Source organism: Gobio gobio (assembly GCF_949357685.1).
Source record: "Gobio gobio genome assembly, chromosome: 16".
NCBI lineage: Eukaryota > Metazoa > Chordata > Actinopteri > Cypriniformes > Gobionidae > Gobio > Gobio gobio.
In genome coordinates this window covers 45,387,843-45,408,983 of record NC_137109.1, presented here as the reverse complement: position 1 = coordinate 45,408,983, position 21,141 = coordinate 45,387,843, and the positions used below count along the sequence as shown (strand labels likewise).

Sequence of the window (21,141 nt, the reverse complement as noted above, 5' to 3'; positions counted from 1 at the left end):
ATTGTTTTCAACATTGATAATAATAAGAAATGTTTCTTGAACAGCAAATCAGCAAATTAGAATGATTTCTGAAGGATCTATATCTACCCATTCACTCACTCATGCATCCATCCACTCATCCATCCACCCACTCATCCATCCATCCACCCACTCATCCATCCATCCATCCATCCATCCATCCACCTACTCATCCATCCATCCATTCACCCATCCATCCACTCATCCATCTACCCATTCACCCACTCATCCATCCATCCACCCATCTATTCATCCATCCATCCATATCCCCATCCATCCATCCACCCATCCATCTACTCATCCACCATCCATCCATCCATCCATCCACCCACCCATCCATCCACTCATCCATCCACTCACCCATCCATCCACACATGCATCCACCCATCCAGCCACCCATCCATTCATCCATCCATCCATCCATTTCCCCATCAATCCACCCATCCATCTACTCATCCATCCATCCATCCATCCATCCATATCCCCATCCATCCACTCATCCATCCACTCACCCTTCCATCCGCCCATACATCCATATGAACTCATCACCTTGTATGTTTAATTCAGTGAGTGGCATCTAGTTATCATAAAGTAATTTTTTTTTGTAAGTAAATAAATGGTTATATTGGATTTTATCACAATTTTAAAAATGAACTATATAATATAGTAGGCTATAATACAATATACAACATTTATGCATTTACATTTATGCATTTGGCAGACGCTTTTATCCAAAGCGACTTACATTGCATTTAAGGTACACATTTTTACATTTTGTCAGTTCTTGCTTTCCCTGGGAATCGAACCCATGACCTTGGCGTTGCTAGCGCCATGCTCTACTGTTTGAGCTACAGGAAAGCTATACAATAATGTATAATATAATATAATAAACACACAGAATGTCCGTGAACAACAAAACAACCACTTCTGTTTTTCTCAGTAGACAGTTTTATGGTGCAGGGGTCATGACCTGTGACAAACTCAACCCAGCAGGACACCTAATAAACTAAACATCTTTTTCTTTTCTTTACTTGAATAAAAACACAGGATGAGCTCCATATGTCCTGCTGCTTTGTACACTGAATTATTAAAATATACATAAAATGTATAAAAATGTATAAAATGACTCTAAAAAGATGAAATCCAAACATTTAAAAAAAAAAAAAAGTTTTTTTAAACTTTTCAAATAACAAACAGGCGGTATCATATCATTGTTAGACATATCAACAATAAGACCAAGCAGCATATTTTACAAGATAAATAATAATAATAAAATCAATAAATAAAAATAAATCCAAAATATGTAACACAAATTTAAATAAATTTCAGGGGGGTTAACCCATGCATGTTGCCAGTAATTAAAAGAGTTTTAGGCACTCCTCTTTTTTTACTTTTTCTTTTTTTTTTTTAAGAAATATCCATAAATCATTTTTAAATGCCTCAAAACTTCAATAAATCTACATTTGTGTAAATAAAACTTGGTTACAATCAACACAAAAATTAAATCCCTTTGTTTTGTAAAAAGACACAAAACTTAACCATGTGATAGTCAAAGGCAATGTTTTTAAAAAGTAACAATAAATGTGTCCAAGGGTTCACTTTAATAACCACGTGCGCGGCTGCCACCTCCTGGCGAAGAGCGGAACGTCTGCGGTTATTGTTCCTCAATTAAACCCGTTTTAAAAAGTTACATAATGGTTTAATCTCGAAACGAGTGCATACATGAACAATAATACATTTATCAATCTATATATAAAGTCCTATTTTTCGTAAGTCTAGGATTTAAATTTGACCAACGTTGCGCGGAATCCGCCCACTTTCCTCAAGTGTGTCCAATAGTGTCTCTAGAAGAGTCATGAGGTTTATTTTAATGACCTTTGCTTGACTTTTCCACCAATTTACAGGTGTGCCATCAGAAGCGGATAGCGACATGGAGGGACAGCAGCAACAGCAGGTGAGCACGTGTATTTACTGCTTATATTTATAAACAACATACGTTTACCAAAACTTTTTTACGCAAGAAAAAACGAGAGGACGTCGATATAAAGCATTACATCGCCTCTCTCTCATTTTATTGCTGGCAGGTTTTGAACCCGCAGAGACTGAAGTCACTAAAAGAATGGGTGCAGAAAAGCTCCATCACTTTAACACAGGTCAACGGGCAGAGGAAATATGGTGGTCCTCCTCCGGGTAAGTGCTGTTGAATTGAACCGAGATCAGCCCATTGCAATTAAAACACAACCTGTGGCATTTCGAGCTCTTTTATGTCTCTTTGCATGAGATTGAAGCCTCAAGACAGAGCTGTAGCACATGGCATCACTTAAAGAAGCCTCTCGTTTTTCTTCGTAACGTTTAGCAGAGCAGGCCTCTCCTTTTTTTTTTTTTAGAGGTTTTGAGCATAAATCTTCATCATTTGGGTTTAAAATAGCTTGTCAAGTAGAAATGATACATTGTAGCCAATGTATCAATGTACTAATTAAAAGTTTGAACCATGCCCCTTTTGTGCTTTGCCTCTACCTCATTGAAACATGGACACCTGGAGATCAATTAGGCTGCACGTCCTCATTGCTGCTCAATTATTGCTGATTGGAAGGTTTTAGATTAGATCGTCGGATTGTAGATGAGCGAGTTTAAATTCTTATGTGTCTGTCACTTAGATGTCTATAACATGTGGGTGAATGACAAATAAGGTTTTCAAGATTAAAAAAATAATAATTTTCAGCAAAACCGTTTTAGAATGCATTTTTATGTCCAAACAAATGTATGGTGTGGATTCACATTGGTTTTACAGCTTTTAAGGCAACATGAATTCATTATTAAACAATATTTTCGATTTTACCACCCAGGAAACTTCAAGTGGTGCGACCATATATTCATTTAATATATAATATATTCATATTAATTTAAAATATGAATCATTGTAGTGTCTAAAATGCATATCACATAGTAAATTCCCTTTCAATTTCTTTATGTATTGCCCTTTTAGTCCAATTCCAGGGTTTTTCCTGGGTCAAAAATGGTCTTCGGTGGTGTCTGACAGACATGGTCATCCACACACACAGTAAAAAAGTACTCTACCTATACGTTATCTGTGAGCGCAATACTGACAATACATTTAAAATAAATGCAAAGAAACCGTTTGTAATTTTTGCTTATCTTATTTTGAGATCTGATATTATGTATGATCTCTACCTTGATGTTTGTTTCTTTTGATCCTCATTTTTTAAGGGGCAGTCGTGGCCTAATGGTTAGAGAGACTTGCAACCCAAAGTTTGCGGGTTCGAGTCTCAGGTCCGGCAGGAATTGTCGGTGGGGGGAGTGAATAGCAGCGCTTTCCTCCACCCTCAATACCATGACTGAGGTGACCCTTGAGCAAGGCACCAGTCCCCCAATCGCTCCCCGGGCAGCCGCAGCAATATGGCTGCCCACTGCTCCGGGTGTGTGTTCACGGTGTGTGTGTTCACTACTGTGTGTGTGCACTTGGATGGGTTAAATGCAGAGCACAAATTCCAAGTATGGGTCACCATACTTGGCCACACGTCACTTCACTTCACTTCACTTTTACAATATTTACTGATAATTGTTTTGGTATAATCATATCATTATTAAAAAGTAGCATTAAAAAATTAACAAATAGCCTAATTTTCTACCATATACAATTTTGTAAAATTATCAGCTAGCTAACAACTTTGTTCTGGTCTCACCCATAGGCGTAATTCTATGGGGGGACAGGGGGACACGTCCCCCCCAATATTCAAAGAAGGACAATTTGTCCCCCCCAATATTTGATCATACTGTATGATTATGCGGGCAATATCGATGTGATTGCAAATACTTCTTTCTTTCCAGCTCCGAAAATATAAAATCCCGGCAGATCCATTTCCCAAATCCATTCGACTGGCCTTACACAATACACTAACAAAACCTATTTCTCCTGAAATCCATGTCATGTTTTCCCTATACCTTTAGTAGCTTGACGGACAAGTAGCCTGATAAAACGTAATTAACAAAAATAACTAGGGAATCATATGCACCGAAACATATGCACCGCTCACACAGAGAAACTCAGTAACACACTGCCTTAAATATGTAGAAATGTGGAGTTTATTTATATTTATAACATGATACAGTTGCAATGTCACATTACCAAGAGTGCTGTTTTCCTGAATAACATCACGACTGAAAACGTCACGCTGATTTCAAATGACAGCTCCATAAACAATTATTAACATTACGTCACTTACATTTTGATGCAATATTGAGTGTTTTTGTTCTATTTCAGCAGCGAAAATAGTTCCAAAAGATCACAGCAGAACGCGTGTCACCGCAACAGCGTGTTACGCCGCATTCACACGGGGCTTTGGCGTCAACGCTTCTCGTTTACTTTGAATGGGTGACGTCATGCGTTGCCGAACTGAATTGTGGGTTCCGTCGCGGCGCTTCACTCGCGTTGCAAGCGGCAAAAGTTTCTTCTTCTTCTTCTGGTATTTAATGGCGGATTTGGCAAACCAACATGAATGGTGCATTTCCGCCACCTACTGATCTGGAGTGTGGAGTGTACATGGCTTTGGAAGAGATGAAAGAATCGATCACTCAAAAATAATAATAATAATAATAATAATAATAATAAAAAAAAAAAAAAAATAATAAAAAAAAAAAAATAAATAACCAGTATTCAATAACTAAATTCTATTAATTATTCCTATTTTATTTAGATATTTAAATAATAATTCATGAATTCTTGATTGTCTTGATCCTTCTCCTAACAATACTTTTATTGATATTGTATCAACTCCCATCCATCGTAACTCTTGAATTAACTGTTGTCTCTCCCTTTCATATGCAGCACACTCTAAAAGAATATGCTGCACCGTTTCAGGATCCCCACATTTATCACATTTTCCTGTTTCATGCTTCCCTATTCTATAAAGACTATAATTAAGTGCAGTGTGACCAATTCTTAACCTTGTAATAATGATATCTTTTTTCCTATTTCCATATCTTTTCCTCTCACTTCCAACCCGTTCCTGAATCTGATAAAGATGTCTTCCTTTAGAACCACAATTCCATATCATTTGCCATTTCTTACTAATCTCGATTGATATCAACCCTTTGATTTCTGATTTACTTAGAGATACATTAATTTCTATTTGTGGATGATTTAATGCCTTTTTTGCCAGCTGGTCTACCTCCTCATTACCGTCCACACCCACATGCGCTGGTACCCAAAGGAAGAATACCAATACCCCTAACTGCCTTGTTCTAAATAAACATTGCAAAATTTCAAATATTAAATCCTGCCGTGACTCAGATTTTCCACTTAAAAGGCTATTAAGCGCAGCCATTGAATCGGTACATATCACAGTTCTTTCTGGTTTAACTTCTTCAATCCACTGTAGTGCTAGTACTATAGCTAATAATTCATTAGTAAATACTGATACATGATCCGATAATCTTTTTGCAATTTTTATGTTAAATGTAGGAATGAATACTGCTGCTGCCGTTCTACCAGACTCTGGCTCCTTTGACCCATCAGTAAATACCTGTAGTTCTGAATAATACTCTCGACTTACATATTGTTGAACTATTAACTCAGTTTGTATGCTTATTCCTGGTTTACTTATTTCTTTTTGTATTTGTAAATCAATTAATGGCATAGGAAACATCCAAGGGGGAACTGCTGGTATTGGAACAGAAGGGGCTATTAAATGATCTTTCAATCCCAAGCTGTTTGCCTCCTTCCTTACTACCCAACCAAAACTGGCTATTTCTTTATATTCATATTCCCAACAGTCTTTCAGGAGTAGTTTTACTGGATGGCCTTCCAGATGTCCACTCACACCAGACCAGTACCTCATCCTCAATTGAAGCCTACGTTGTTCTAGCGGCAATTCTCCCAATTCCACCTGTAATGATACTACCGGAGAAGATCTAAATGCTCCACAACAAATCCGCAAGGCCTGATTTTGTATTACTTGTATTTTTTTAAGTAAAGTTGTATTCGCAGAGCTGTAAACCATACTACCATAGTCTATATTTGACCTGATCACTGCATAGTAAATTCTTTTCAGTGACTGACAACTTGCACCCCAATCAGCACCTGACAAGCATCTTAAAACATTTATTCCTTTTTTACACTTTTCTATCAGTCTCTGAATATGTACTCCAAAATTTAATTTAGAGTCCATCCACATACCTAGAAATCTCACTACTTTTACTTGTTCCAGCTGGTTTCCATATATTTTAACATTTACCATAGGATTATTTTTTTTATTTGAAAAGCATATAACTTGTGTTTTTGCCACAGAAAACCGAAATCCCCAATTGTTCGCCCATTTTTCAACCTCCTTCACTGCATTTTGCATTTTATTTTCTACAAATATCATATTACGCCCCCTTTTCCACAATGCTCCATCGTCTGCATACAATGATCTTCCTATTCCATTCTCAATGTTATTAAAAATGTCATTAATCATTAGGTTAAAAAGAATTGGGCTGCTCACACTTCCCTGGGGAGTTCCATTCTCAATTGGGAGAATCCGAGAATATGCAGCCCCCACTCTTACTTGAATCGTTCTTCCAAATAAGAAGCTTGAAACCCAGTTATACATTTTTCCATCAATTCCCAAACTTTCCAGTTTCATTAACAGCCCTTCTTTCCACAACATATCATAAGCCTTTTCAACATCGAAAAAGACTCCCACCAACACTTCTTTGTTAATTTGAGCTTTTCGAATTTCAGCCTCCAAACTCAGAATTGAGTCCATCGTATTTCGCCCTTTTCTGAATCCACTTTGACATGGTGACATAATACTTTTACTCTCAATTTCATAATTCAACCTATTCATAACCATCCGTTCCATTAGTTTGCATAAATTTGATGTCAAAGCAATAGGTCTATAATTAATTGGCTGGGAATGGTCTTTTCCAAGTTTGGCAATCGGAACTACTACTCCATGTTTCCAATCCACGGGTATATTCCCTGACTCCCAGATTTTGTTAAAAAGTTTTAAAATCATATACAATGAAACATCTGACAATTCCTTAATCATCTCATAACATATTTCATCTTTTCCTGGGGAAGTATGTTTAACCCCTACAAGTGCTCTTTTTAACTCATATAAAGTAAATTTTGAGTCTAACCTGCTTCCTGATGGATTCTTCTTTTCATATATATGCTCATTCTCTTTCACTTTCTTTTCCCTATATTTCCTCATACTATCCGTAATATTGTCATTACTATGCACTTTTACAAATGCTTCCACTAACATCTCTGCTTTATCACTGTCTTTAATCGCTATTTTTCCATTTCCTACTAATACTGGAATATTGTTATTTCTCTGGATCCCTCCCATCTTCCTTATCATATTCCAAACCTCATTTATTTCAATGTCTTCCCCAATTCTATTACAGTATTCTCTCCAGAACATTCTTTTTGCTATTCTTACTTCTCTCCTTACTATAGCCTGAGCTCTCTTATAAATAATGTAATCACTAAACAATACAGATTTACTTGCTTTCCTCATCGCTTTATTTCTTTCCCTCACTGCTTTACTACATTTTTCATTCCACCACGGGACTGCTTTTCTACTACTTGTAGTTTTCTTTTTTCCTATTACTTCCTCTGCCGTATTCCTTAACACTTCACTTATTTTCATACTTAATTCTTCTATTTCTTCTATATCTTCCATATCACTCATATTATTAGTACACAGGTTTTTAAAAAGCTCCCAATTAGCTGCTTTAAATTTCCATCTTGGCCTTCTCTCCACCAATGCTTGTACAATATCCACACCAATTTGACACCATATGGGATAATGATCACTTCCCAATGTACTTTGCTTACTTACATTCCATTCACATTTCCTAGCTAAATTTTCAGATACTAGAGTGATATCTAAAGCTGAATTCCGCCCATTATTCACATCTATTCTTGTTACACTTCCATTATTAATACATACTAACCGCCCCCAATCTAACATTTCTTCCACTATCAATCCATTATAATCTGTTTTAACACTCCCCCACAATGTATTATGTGCATTGAAATCACCACACCATACTACTTTCTGATTTGTATTACCTCTTATTTTTTCCATTACTTGCTTATTTAACTTTTCACATGGATTATAAAAATTTATTACTTTAATACTTTGATTCCCTTCCCAGACTTCCATCACCAACACCTCTTGATCCACACCCATTTCTACATTCCTGTATCCCACCCCTTGTTTTATAAAAGTTGCTACCCCACCTCCATTACCTTTTTTCCTATCTTTCCTAATTGCTTGATATCCTTGTAAAACAAAATTTAACTGAGGTTTGAGCCATGTTTCTTGTAAACATATTATATCAGGTCTTTTATCCAAATCAGAGATACATTTCTTAAACTCTTGGCCATTAGCTATTAAGCTTCTCGCATTCCACTGGAATATTAAAAACACCATTATGAACCACCACATCCTGCTTGCATATTTGATAACTGCATCTTTAAATTCTCATTAATCATTTCTACTGAAATACCCTCAATCTCTAGATATTTTTCAGCTGCCTTGATTATTATTCTAATTCTCTCAGTCCGGCTTTCAGTTTGTGCTGAACAATTCACCACTTCAGCCATGAATGTTACAAATGCCACATTATTTTTAATCCCAAAGTTCTCTTTTATCTTTTTGTCCTGTACCACTTCTTTCTTTTGTTGATGGATTCCACTATCCCCTGATTCCACAATCTTTCCTACTTTCTTAACAGCCTCTGAGTATGACAATCCTTCCTTTATTTTTACATTTTGAACTTGTGCTGCATTTTTCCTCACCTCACATCCTCCGTATCCCGCACTATGTTCCCCACCACAATTACAACATTTAGGCTCAACTCCTTGCCCACATTTGCCATATTCATGCTCTCCACCGCATCTCGCACACCTTTGTTTACCTCGGCATACAGCCGCTACATGCCCAAACTTTTGGCATTTGTAACACCTTAGAGGAGGGGGTACATAAGGCCTAACCGAGAAGCTCATGAATCCTAAGAAGACTTTACTTGGCAGCTTATCCTCATCAAAATGAATCATCACCGAAAGGCTATCTCCCCTTTCATTGTTTCGATTGCATTTTAGTCTTTTCACATCGATTACTGTGCCTCCTGTTAGACCTTTCTTAATCTTTTCCACTACTACGTCAGTGGGGATTCCTGTTATTACTCCTTTAACCCATTTCTTTTCTTCTTGTACTGTACACACCACACCTTGTCCCATGATCGATTTTATTTCCAACGCCTTTTTCTGTTGCCTACTGTCCTTACAATATATAATCAATCTACCATCCCTCAACTTCTTCACACTTTCAACCAGCCCTATATTTTCCTTAATTGCTTTAGACAATTTCAGCGGATTAATTATACTGGAAGACCCAGTAGAAAACTTCATCATTACCTTAAACTCTTCCTTCCTTCTCCTTGTCATGTGTAATCCATTTTCACTTTCAGTTTCAGATTCACTACTCCTATTTTTCTTCCTTTTCCGATTTTCTACAATACTCCATTCATTATTTCCATTCCCTCCACTCTCCGCGCCAATATTTTCATCCTCCATTTCCGGATCGCTTCCGGAATCAACGCCACTTCCCACCATGCACACTCCAGTCACAGATCAGCTGTCACCAAATCCACCCAATCCTTCGGTCCACCGCTCAAGCGGCAAAAGTTGAAGATTTCTCAACTTTTCAAGCGCCAACGCAGGCGTCATCCAATCAGATCACCCTATGCAAATATCCTAGAGCAGACGCTAGCCAATCGCGTTCGTTTAAAACACCGGTGAATGAAGAGTGAATGAAGAGTGAAGAACGATCTAAAATGGAGGAAAAGCTAATAATTGCGGTGGATAATCACCCGGTCCTTTACTACCAATCATTATTTACATACCGGGACACAAACTGGAGAGACCAGGCCTGGAAGGAGGTGGCAGAGACGGTTGGAGAATCTGGAATGTATCATGCTTGTATTCCGTCCGTGTACTCTGTTTATCATTGAATGACAGGCAGCATATCATATCATGTGTGGTTCAAATAGGCGCTATCCCCCAGCCAAATGAGGAATCAAATATTAAAGTGATCAGTTTTCATACACAAAATAGTCTCACAGACTAGCTGTCAAAAAAGGCGCTTTTTTGTGTTGTGTTGTGGTCCAAGCGACAAGTAATGTGATTAGCGGTTGTCACTATGACGGTCGCGTCAGGCACCAAGCTTCAGCCACGCCCTCCATCAAGCGTTGACGCCGAAGCCCCGTGTGAATGCGGCGTTAGTGAATGATTCAGCGTTTAGAATGAATCTATAGAATCAAAGATTCAATGAACTATTCGTAAACGACCGCCTCATTCTTAAATTAATCAGCGTTTGAACGAATCGACTCAATGACTCGCTCATTAAGACGGTCACCTGCTGCCACCTACTGGTGCTTTAGTTTCATCTTTACAACATTTCTTATTTGTATATTCAAAAAATATTTAAAACAATCTCATAACATTATTTAGTGCAGTTGTAATTTTTCAGTGTAAATTATTTAATTTTACTGGTAACAGCCAGTGTCATCTTCTAATTTAATTTATTGATACAATTTAAGAATATAAAAGGAAATCTGAATCATAGCCTATATTTAATAAGATTAGGGGAAAATGCCCTTTATAAAAGGTAAAAATATCACAAATATGCATATGTCAAAGCTGATTGAACACTGGTGAGAATATTGCTTCAGAATAAATGTTATTTACAACACACACACAAAAAAATATTTTGTATTGCCAATTACAGCCGATGTTGTATGTTACAGCCGATGCTGTAATCATTACAGGGTGAGTATACGTTGGTTTGACGATCAGATGTAAGAAAATTCCTTGTTGTGTTACACAATTACAAACATTTAAACTCTGACTTTTATTTTATTTTGATTAAAAAAATGTGTGCATGCGCCACCACAACAAGTCCCACAGCTGTCCCCCCCAATGTGTGATTGACAATTTCGCCCTTGGTCTCACCTAACTCCAGTCTACACTAAATTATATTTCACTACACATTGTCAACATAAATAAGCTGAATGACTGTGGATGATTAAACTAATTCTTACTATCCACTCTTGCTAAATGGGGTAAGCACACTTGTGTTCTCGTTTCAGAGGTGCTCTGAGTAAATGAAAATACTGATTCGTTCGTTCAGTGTTGGACGGATCAGTTGTTCTAACCAGTCGCTAAAATGATTCGATTCAAAGGAGTCATTGGTTCGCGAATCGGACATTAGCAGACGCATTGTGTGCGAATCCCGTCTGTTAGAACATCGCGAAAGATTTGTAACCTCATAACAGAATATAATGTTTTCCCGTTTATTGAAACTATGGTTTATGTCAGCTGGTCAGAGAAGAGTCGATGTTTTTGAGCGCAGTTCACACCCAGAGAGAATTCAAGGAAAAAATTGTCCGAATGCGGCACGTGCAACATGGATTCGGTCTTCCGAACTTTTGATTTTGATTAATATGTGAAATATGAGCCAATATGAGAAGATATCGACAGACAGAGAGAGCGCGCGCGCGCGGGGGAGGAGCTCTCTGCTCGTTCTCTGTCAGTTAACACGGCCGTCTCACAACAAGTGCAACAGTCATCTATTCTACACTCATAGATCACAATAACTCATCAAATAAGACTTTGGCGGGCCAAAAATTTGTCTTGGCGGCCGCCAAAAAATTTTCAATGCAGGAAAAACCCTGAATTCATATGCACGGACACTTTTCTGTGTTCAAACACCCAATTTTCCATAAGGAGTTTTATGTTTTGTTTTTAAAGGTGCACTATGTACAAATCTTTTCAGTAAAATATCCAAAAACCACTAGGCCAGTGTTATATATTTTGTTCAGTTGAGTACTAACAATATCCCAAATGTTAATGTATTTTCTCAACTATTTGTAAATCGTGAGAAAATTTTTATTTTACCCAAGGAACCGGGACGTGTGAGGAAGTCGCCTGTTAATTGTGTCATATCTGCGTTCCCCTCGGTTTCCGGTTTTATTTTGCAGAAACGCTTTACTCTCACTGCAGTGTGAACAAGTGTCATAGCAGCCGCCGAGTGAACGCACAGAGTAACTTCATAACTTAATTTTCATCACACTCAGATGTATCTAGTATGATAAACAGAGCTGTGTTACCTCATACTCATGACCGGGAAAGCGGAAGTGGCGCCGGCGACTATGCCATAATAAAAGTCCCGCTGCTCGCGAGGCGTGTGTTCCGCTCTTCTTATTAAAGCTACACTGTGTAACTTTTTTTGTTTATTCTTAGCCTTAAACACTTAGTTCTTTAAAAAATATATGTGCTCATTAATGTATATTTACTTCTTTCAAGTAATAAAGTATTCTCGTAAGTTTATAATATGCCATTGAAAATACATACGAGTGAGGGGTTCGAATGCGGGTCGCCATGTTACCCCTCCATCTTGAAAGTACATTAGCCAAAGAGGGACATACCCGTAAATTCAAGCTTCGCCTTTTGCGTTTTAACACTCGATGGCACCGTGTCGAATGTGGACGAGGTCGAACTGGAAGCCATGTTAATCTTGGACTAAATCGGCCACTGTAGGAGTTAAAACGGAATCGGAATTGAGAGGAACAGAAACTAATATTCACTGGATGGTCATATACCCTTTCCTTCGCTAGATGGGGGGAAATATCACACAGTGTAGCTTTAACAATCGCTCCAGCGGCCTTGCTCAGCTCCACAACACTCAGTCCTGCTCTACTTCATACTACAGTAAAGTTAATAATCGCATCCATGAACATGATTTCTGCCCGAGTCCTATCCCGATTATTTTCCACCGGCTGTGAGGTGAAGACCACATGTCCCAAGATTCTGCGCTCAAACGTGGCATCATCAAACTATGCCTTTGTATTGAATAGGCGGCCTCTATTGGACGGAAAAGTTACATAGTGCAGCTTTAACTGTAAAAATTATTTGTATACATTATATAACGGTTTACAGATATTTTTCTTACTTGTTAATGGTAATGCAACGGAGAAATAGTTTGTGAATGAGACGTTAATGCGCACTTCTTATGCTTTGTTTGTTCAGCTCTTACGATGATTTTTTGGAGTGAAAAATGACATAATAAACTTGATAAACCATCAGTAAAGTTTGGTCATCATTCGGACGGGATATACGCTACATTCTGTGTCCAAAAACATCTCTGGATAAGGTTTTCACACTGACAGCTGACATTGTAAGATATAGCAACTCCGTTTGTTTGTCCGAGTTAGCAACAGTAACTAAGGGGGGCGGGGCTTACCGATAGGTCAATTGCAGTGGGAATTGATACTTTTAAATGTAAATTTGCTGGTCCCACCACCTGACATTTCAAATACAATTCAAATCTAACAGGCATTAACTTGGACACCTATACAAATGTTTGACCATATGCTCAAGGTTGTACATACATACATTTAAAAAAAAAAAAATCAAATACACATTTTTATGTGTATAAAAACAGTTTTCATGGCAAATGTTTAGTGATCATTTAGTGATTTAAAACATTTTATGCACATTTTCATTACGCAAAACGGTTTGCCTTTACTATAAGCGAGTCTCTTTTGAGCTTCACTAAAAGAATGTTTACTCAAACCAGCAACAGATAAAGAATCAAACCAATGTGTCAGAGGTGAATATATGCAGGTTTTATTATTTGTGCTTTTTACTTTATATTGTAAAATCTTATTGTATATTTATTTATATATTATAAATACGGTATTTCATATTTATATATATTGACTTAATCATTATTAAAGGGTTAGTTCACCCAAAAATGAAAATTCTGTCATTAATTACTTACCCTCATGTCGTTCGACACCCGTAAGACCTCTGTTCATCTTCGGAACAGAAATGAAGATATTTTAGTTGAAATCTGATGGCTCTGAAAGGCCTCCATTGGCACAATGGCACGGTTCACTCTCAAGACCCTTAAAAGGTACTAAAGACGTCGTTACAAAGTCCATCTCACTACAGTGGTTCTAAAATAACTTTATGAATCGGCGATAATAGTTTTTGTGCGCAAAAAAACCCTAAATAACAACTCGCATAGTGATGACGATTTCAAAACAAGGCATCGTGAAGCTTCGAAGCGTTATGAATCAGTGAGTCGATTCAGCGGTTTGAATCGCCAAATTTCAGCAGTTTGGCGGTTTGACACGCGAACCGAATCATGAAAACTATTATCGCCGATTCATAAAGTTATTTTAGAACCACTGTAGTGAGATGGACTTTGTAACGACGTCTTTAGTACCTTTTAAGGGTCTTGAGAGTGTAAAGTGCATTGTGCCAATGGAGGCCTTTCAGAGTCATCAGATTTCAACTAAAATATCTTCATTTCTGTTCTGAAGATGAACGGAGGTCTTACGGGTGTCCAAAGACATGAGGGTAAGTAATTAATGACAGAATTTTCATTTTTGGGTGAACTAACCCTTTAATAATTGATGCATAACCTTGGGCATTTTAAATAAGTTCTCATAATTTGTCCTTCTGAAATCGAATCCCATTCACTACTTTTGTTTGTGCAGAAAAGCTCAAATATCTCTCATTTTGACCTTTCCTTTCTTCTCCTCCTCCAGGCTGGCAAGGTCCTGCTCCCGGCCCAGGCTGTGAGGTTTTCATCAGTCAGATCCCACGTGATGTCTATGAGGACCGTCTGATTCCTCTCTTCCAGAGCGTCGGTACTCTTTATGAGTTTCGTCTCATGATGAACTTCAGCGGGCAGAACCGAGGCTTTGCCTACGCAAAGTACGGCGACCCGTTCACCGCATCCACCGCCGTCATGACCCTCCATCAGTACCCTCTGCAGGAGGGGGTTTGTCTGACGGTTCGCAGGAGCACGGAGAAGCGGCAGCTGCGTCTGGGGGATCTTCCGACTAACGTGAATCAGGCGGAGATGCTGATGGTGCTCCAAATGATGTCTGAGGGTGTGGAGGATGTCCTGCTGAAGTTGGCCGGTCCCAAAGGGAGAGAGGTCGTGGCTCTAGTGAACTACTCCTCCCACTACGCGGCGTCCATGGCCAAGAAAGTGCTTGTGGAAGGTATGCTGCCTGGGATATGGAAATATTTTGGTTATGAAATGAAGGGCCTGGTTGAGTTGTGTTGGAAGTGTGTTGAAACTCGCGGTTATGTTAAGGGGCATGACGTTTCCGAAACGCGCTCAAAGCAGTTGACTAATCACAACACACTGGTCCAGTTGACCAATCAGAGCAAAAGGAGGGGTTTCATAGAGACGGGAACTAAACGGAGCGTTACTGACAGACTGGGAAGAGAGGTGCTGCAACAATTGAAAATATGTGAAAACTAAGGGTGTGTTCACACTTGCCGTCTTTTTTTGAAGCTGCCAGCGTCTGTTTTACATTATAATCCTATGGAGTAAACCGTGTTTTCAAAAAAAAGTTGAGCACTTTTTTCAACTGCGACTTTTTTCTGCAGCTCAGCGCGTCTTTTCAGGTTGAAAAAAGTAAAACTTTTCTGATAAAAACGCCCTACGTCTTTTTGACAGCTGACCAATGACAAGCGAGTAGCGAGACCTGACTCGTTTCCATAACAACAAGACAAATGGAGAAGGTAAAAAGCAGTAGCAGGTCTTCAAACTGACTTTCGTTAAGTCTAAAATATGCCGCACATCATCCAACCGGAGCTCCTGGACTAAATTATTGTAAGCACCATCCTGTTTTCTTCCCGGCAGGGCTTAAAAACGGAAAAAAATATCAATCGGTTCATTCCGAGCAGAATCGATATTATAGCGTTTCCGTTTTTGCGTTCCTCAATAAACATTACTGTTCCGAAAACGGTTTGATTTGAAAAAATACCGGTTAATAACGTTATTTTAATTTAGCCTATACTTAAAACAAATATGTATAAATAGACTTATTTTCACTCAATAATAATATAACGCATGGTAATTAAACTTGAATATTTATTTCATAACATTTTTAAAACCACAACAGAAATACATGCATTAATTACAAAGCATAAACAGCGGACCTGTTTTAATGGAGCGTTAGACAATCGAAAGTGGCCCTCTTATGCCTAATTCTTTTCAGAAGAGTGATAACATTCTTTGTAACGTTACATAACTTTTTTTCAACACGACTTGTTTTAATAAATGTATGAATAAAGAATAAATAAACTGGATAACCATTAATGCACCGTCAACTGGTAATTTCAAAGCAAACACTGCGCAACACGTCCTTGCATCACATAATCAAATTCAGTCAGCTAATAAAGCTTGATTATTTAATGCAATATAACATACCATTTAATACAAAGCATCAACCGTCTATATAGAAAACATTGACCTGTATTGGCAATCTGAAAGACTATAGGAAAAATGTTTGATAGATGCTATAGCCTACTTGGATAGGCTTAAACGGAATCCATAAACTAGCCTAAATCAGACTATTTGAGCTTAAAGTCCGTACTGCTTATTTAAACGTTCGAAAAGAATGTCCTCCAATACCTGCGCTTTCATTGTAGACCTCAGCGGGGAAAGAAATGTCTACTTGAGGCATGAAAATGCGCGCTCTACACTGACGGTAGATTCATAGATGATGGTGCACGGGCATTTCACTCTCGCTTGATCCATCAACGTCACATGCCGTACTACTCATTTCATGATTGGTCACTGCCAAATAAAAATATTAAAGGAACAATAAAATAACGTTATTAACCGGTTAATGGTCATTTCAAATTAACGTTTCTGTTCAGAACGATTCAAATTAATTTTGATTTCGTTTTCGTTTTTGTTCCTCTTAAAATTTCGTTCGTTTCCGGTTTTCGTTCCTTGAACCGGTTCGGAGCCCTGCTTCCCGGTATAATGTCATGCACCCACAAACGTTGTTGTGATTCATTCTCCTCCCCGTTAACTTAAAAAGCCAAGAGCCAACTTTCTCTTTCTCAACATTTTGTATCTCTGCACCACACAGCACTCTTGTTGCAGCTGTTGTTATAGCAACAAAAGACACCCTCGGCTGCTATTTGAAACCAAACGCTGCCAGGTTTTTTTTTTACTAAAAGAGCGCTCTTGTCAACTTTTTCACCTTGTCAAGTGTGATCACAGCCTAAGGTGTTTTTTGAACATTCAAGCATGAAAACCTGTTCTAGTAGACACAAAAAACTAAATCAAGACTTTGAAAAAGGCTGGGCGATATGACCAACAAAAAAAATCAAGATATAATTCAGTCAGATATCGATAACTATCACAATAATTGTCAAATCTTTATTTCATTCAAGTTTAAATACATATTTTCGCTCCTCAGTGAAAGTTGTAGAAACCAGACCGTTAATTGTGGTTTTAAACTACTCTTAATTGTCACAACATGACAAACACTTGCCAAACAAACAAATCTGAGGTAGAACATTCAAAACATTGTCTTTTTTCCTTAACAAAATAAATATCTTAATAGAAAAATGTATTTCTTAGTTTCATGCAACAAGCAATATGGTTTCAAATCATTTATCATGGCTTGATTTGACAGTAGCAGTAGTTTGAGTTGTAACCGTAACATCTATAAAAATTGTAATAACCTACATAGGGTAAAATTGACATTCCAACTGTTTGAATTCGGACTCGGGTTTTATTTAAATGAACCATTGGTCATCCATAGTATCATACATTTAGATCATGATAACTACAGGAAAACCCAAGCATATAGCATCTCAATGCCTTGATAAAATGTAGCTATTTGGTTTCAATTGTATTTGTATGAAAAACAGTGGCCTAAATACGTTTATTATAAATACAAATGCTGTAGCTTAACAACAGCAAAAATGTAAATATATATATACTTTTTGTGGTTTAATAATAATTTGAAAACTTTGCAAACTTGCAGCTCCAGTAGTAATGAAAATAATTATCTTGAACTCTCATGGAAACAAGCATGTATAAAACTATTTAATAATCAATAATTTGGAAAAGTTGCGTCATCTTGTGGACAGACACGGGTATTCATTCGGCGCGACTCTCACAGTACATTATGGGTATTCTCTAGCTTTTGAGCGTACGTCAGTTGTACACCTGTTATTGCGGTACATTGTGGGAATAAATGAATGCACTCGATAACATCCACTATGGTTTCGGACACAACTACAAATGGCTGTCCCCTCAAATAATCCCCTTTTTAAGGGTATAGGGGGCATGATCGGAACACAGCCATGATCACAAAAGGGCAAGGTAAACACATGACACAACCAGGAACCTTGACTAAGAAAATTACAAAATAAAAGACATGAAAACATAAACACAATACAATACAAAACAAAACCAAGTGTGTCATATCCCCTCATAGATAATTTTTTTAAATCTAGATTAATCTCACTGTAATCTTGGAATTAATCTAGATGAATCTTGATTAAAATGGCTAATTTGAATTCTGCCGAAGGGATTCAGAATATGTGTGCTCATAAGTGATTGTTTGTCTTTTTGTAGTTTGAATAATAAATAACTTCTGTCCCTTTAAGACCTGACGCACGCATGGATCCCAAACACTGTTCCTGTGAGCTGGTTACGACTGTGTTTACGTTAAAACTCACCAAGATGGGCATTGAGACATTTTTGAGTGTATTTGACCATTAATAAGCTGGAAAAAGGACTTTTTGTATGTCAGAGGCGGCTTTATTACGGTATGTGTGTGTGCGCTTCAGATGCGATCGCAAAATCTGCGGGAATTAGTAGAATTAACGTTATGTGCAACCCCGTGCGAAATTCAGACCGGTCACACCAATAGGAACACGCTGTCATGAGGAAAAATCCAGCAGAATCCACAGTTCGCCATGTTCAGAGGGTTAACCGGACTGGATGAGAGGAGGCGGGTGCGTGTCAACCTCGCTGTCGGTCTGAGAGGAGAGCGCAACTGATATCGATACTGTAGAAAATAAGTATCGTATCGTTTCAGATATTTCAGTATCGATACATATAGAAATATGGATATTTTTGACAACACTAGTAGGCATACACACAGGTTGGAAGACTCGTTCTCTCGCCCCCTACAGTGCGACTCGGCTAGGTATACATCCGCGCTAAAATATCAAAGTGAAAGTCATCATAGATTGCGAAGTATAGACCCAGCTCCCAACCCAACTTTGAGAATAGATTAACGGCAATATTTTATCGCCCGATAAGAGTCTCACGTTAACGCCGATAACGGCCCTCCACTAGTAATTTTATTCCATTACTCCTTTAATGCATTTAAAGGGTTAGTTCACCCAAAAATGAAAATTCTGTCATTAATTACTTACCCTCATGTCGTTCGACACCCGTAAGACCTCCGTTCATCTTCGGAACACAAATGAAGATATTTTAGTTGAAATCCGATCGCTCAGAAAGGCCTCCATTGGAACAATGCACGGTTCACTCTCAAGACCCATAAAAGGTACTAAAGACGTCGTTACAAAGTCCATCTCACTACAGTGGTTCTACAATAACTTTATAAAGTGACGAGAATAGTTTTTGTGCGCAAAAAACCCCTAAATAACGACTTCTATCATGACCGATTTCAAATCCCGAATCATGATTCGACTCGCTGATTCATAACGCTTTGAAGCTTCATGATGCATTATTTTGTAATCGGTCATCACTATATAAGTCGTTATTTAGGTTTTTTTTGCACACAAAAACTATTCTTGTCGCTTTATAAAGTTATTGTAGAACCACTGTAGTGAGATGGACTTTGTAACGACGTCTTTAGTACCTAGGGTTTTGAGAGTATAAAGTGCATTGTGCCAATGGAGGCCTTTCTGAGCCATCGGATTTCAACTAAAATATCTTCATTTGTGTTCTGAAGATGAACGGAGGTCTTACGGGTGTCCAACGACATGAGGGTAAGTAATTAATGACAGAATTTTCATTTTTGGGTGAACTAACCCTTTAATACATAATACATTAACAATATAATAAGATTCTATATCCCTCATTTCTGCCACAATACCATGGTGCAGTTAGAATTACATAGTAAATGATGGTGATTTGTAGATCGAAAAGCCTTCTAACTGGAAAGCTAGAGGCCTTAAATCAAACTTGTTATCATTTTATCGAAGAAAATTATAATGATAAACATTTATCTTAAAGCTGTGTATTTCTTATGTCATTCCAGCTTTTAAGAAGCAGTGCGGCATTTCCATTACCGTCAGTTGGACGTCCTTCTCCAAGTCCAAGCGTGCCAAGGAGACGGGACAAGATGATGACTTCTTTACCACACCTGGTCTAAAACCCCTCACTAAACCCTCCCTCACCCCTCCACGCCTGTATTCTCAGCTCCCTCAACATGATGTCCCAGCACACCCCACTCTCCAGCCCTTCATCCGGGCCGTGGGGGGTCCGAGCGCCCCGCCGAGAGATGAGATGATGGCTCAAGCCCCAGTGAACCGTAATACCGTATCTCAGCTGCAGAGGATGTGCGAGGCGAACAGACTCGGTGCGCCACAGTACGAAGTCCGATACCATCACACTGGCCCAGACGGCTTCTTCTACTTCGCCTTTAAAGTCCTGATCCCAGGCCTCCCTCTGCCTCTGTTCGGGGCTGTCCAGATCCTTCCAGGCACCAGCGCTCAAGCCATGAAGGGGGAAGTTTGTCGGGCCGCCGCCGAGCAGGTGATCCAAACCATGTGCAAGGTCTCGAATTTGCGACCTTTCTAAAATTTGAGCTGTTTTTGCTAATGTAATGTAACGTTATCAGTTTTACGTTCAGTATTATGGTTTGAAGGCATGTACTGTTCTAGTTTCGGATGAATGAGTGGAAATTTATGATACACGGAAGTATTTCATTTACTATATAAAAAAGAAAAGCGGAACTAGGCAGTGAATTTCTTTTAATTTTACAAGCTCTTGAATTCAGTGGTATGTAAGAGGTTTGAAGTATTATGTTCTTGTTGATATAATGTTTTATGGTATTTTAACTATGTAATATTAATCATTTATGTTTAGGCAGCCTCATCACATTTGGTTGACTGCATGTTTTCACAACTTATTATTTTGAATGTTTTCACCGTATTTGACTTTTCACGATTTGTTTTGCGTGTTTGTCACGATTGTTGACTTTGCATGGTGTGCTCGCGTTTCTTTGTTT

General features: G+C 38.2%; 1 protein-coding gene across 1 annotated transcript; it reads left to right on the top strand.

Moving 5' to 3' along the window:
• Nucleotides 1-1,948: 1,948 nt before the first annotated feature.
• dnd1 (DND microRNA-mediated repression inhibitor 1) lies at nucleotides 1,949-20,711 on the top strand (the record flags this gene model as incomplete). Its single annotated transcript, XM_079839273.1, has 4 exons — nucleotides 1,949-1,972; nucleotides 2,103-2,208; nucleotides 14,653-15,114; nucleotides 20,170-20,711. The coding sequence occupies 4 exons, from the start codon at nucleotides 1,949-1,951 to the stop codon at nucleotides 20,709-20,711; spliced, it is 1,134 nt and encodes a 377-aa protein (XP_079695399.1).
• Between the last annotated feature and the right edge of the window lie 430 nt (nucleotides 20,712-21,141).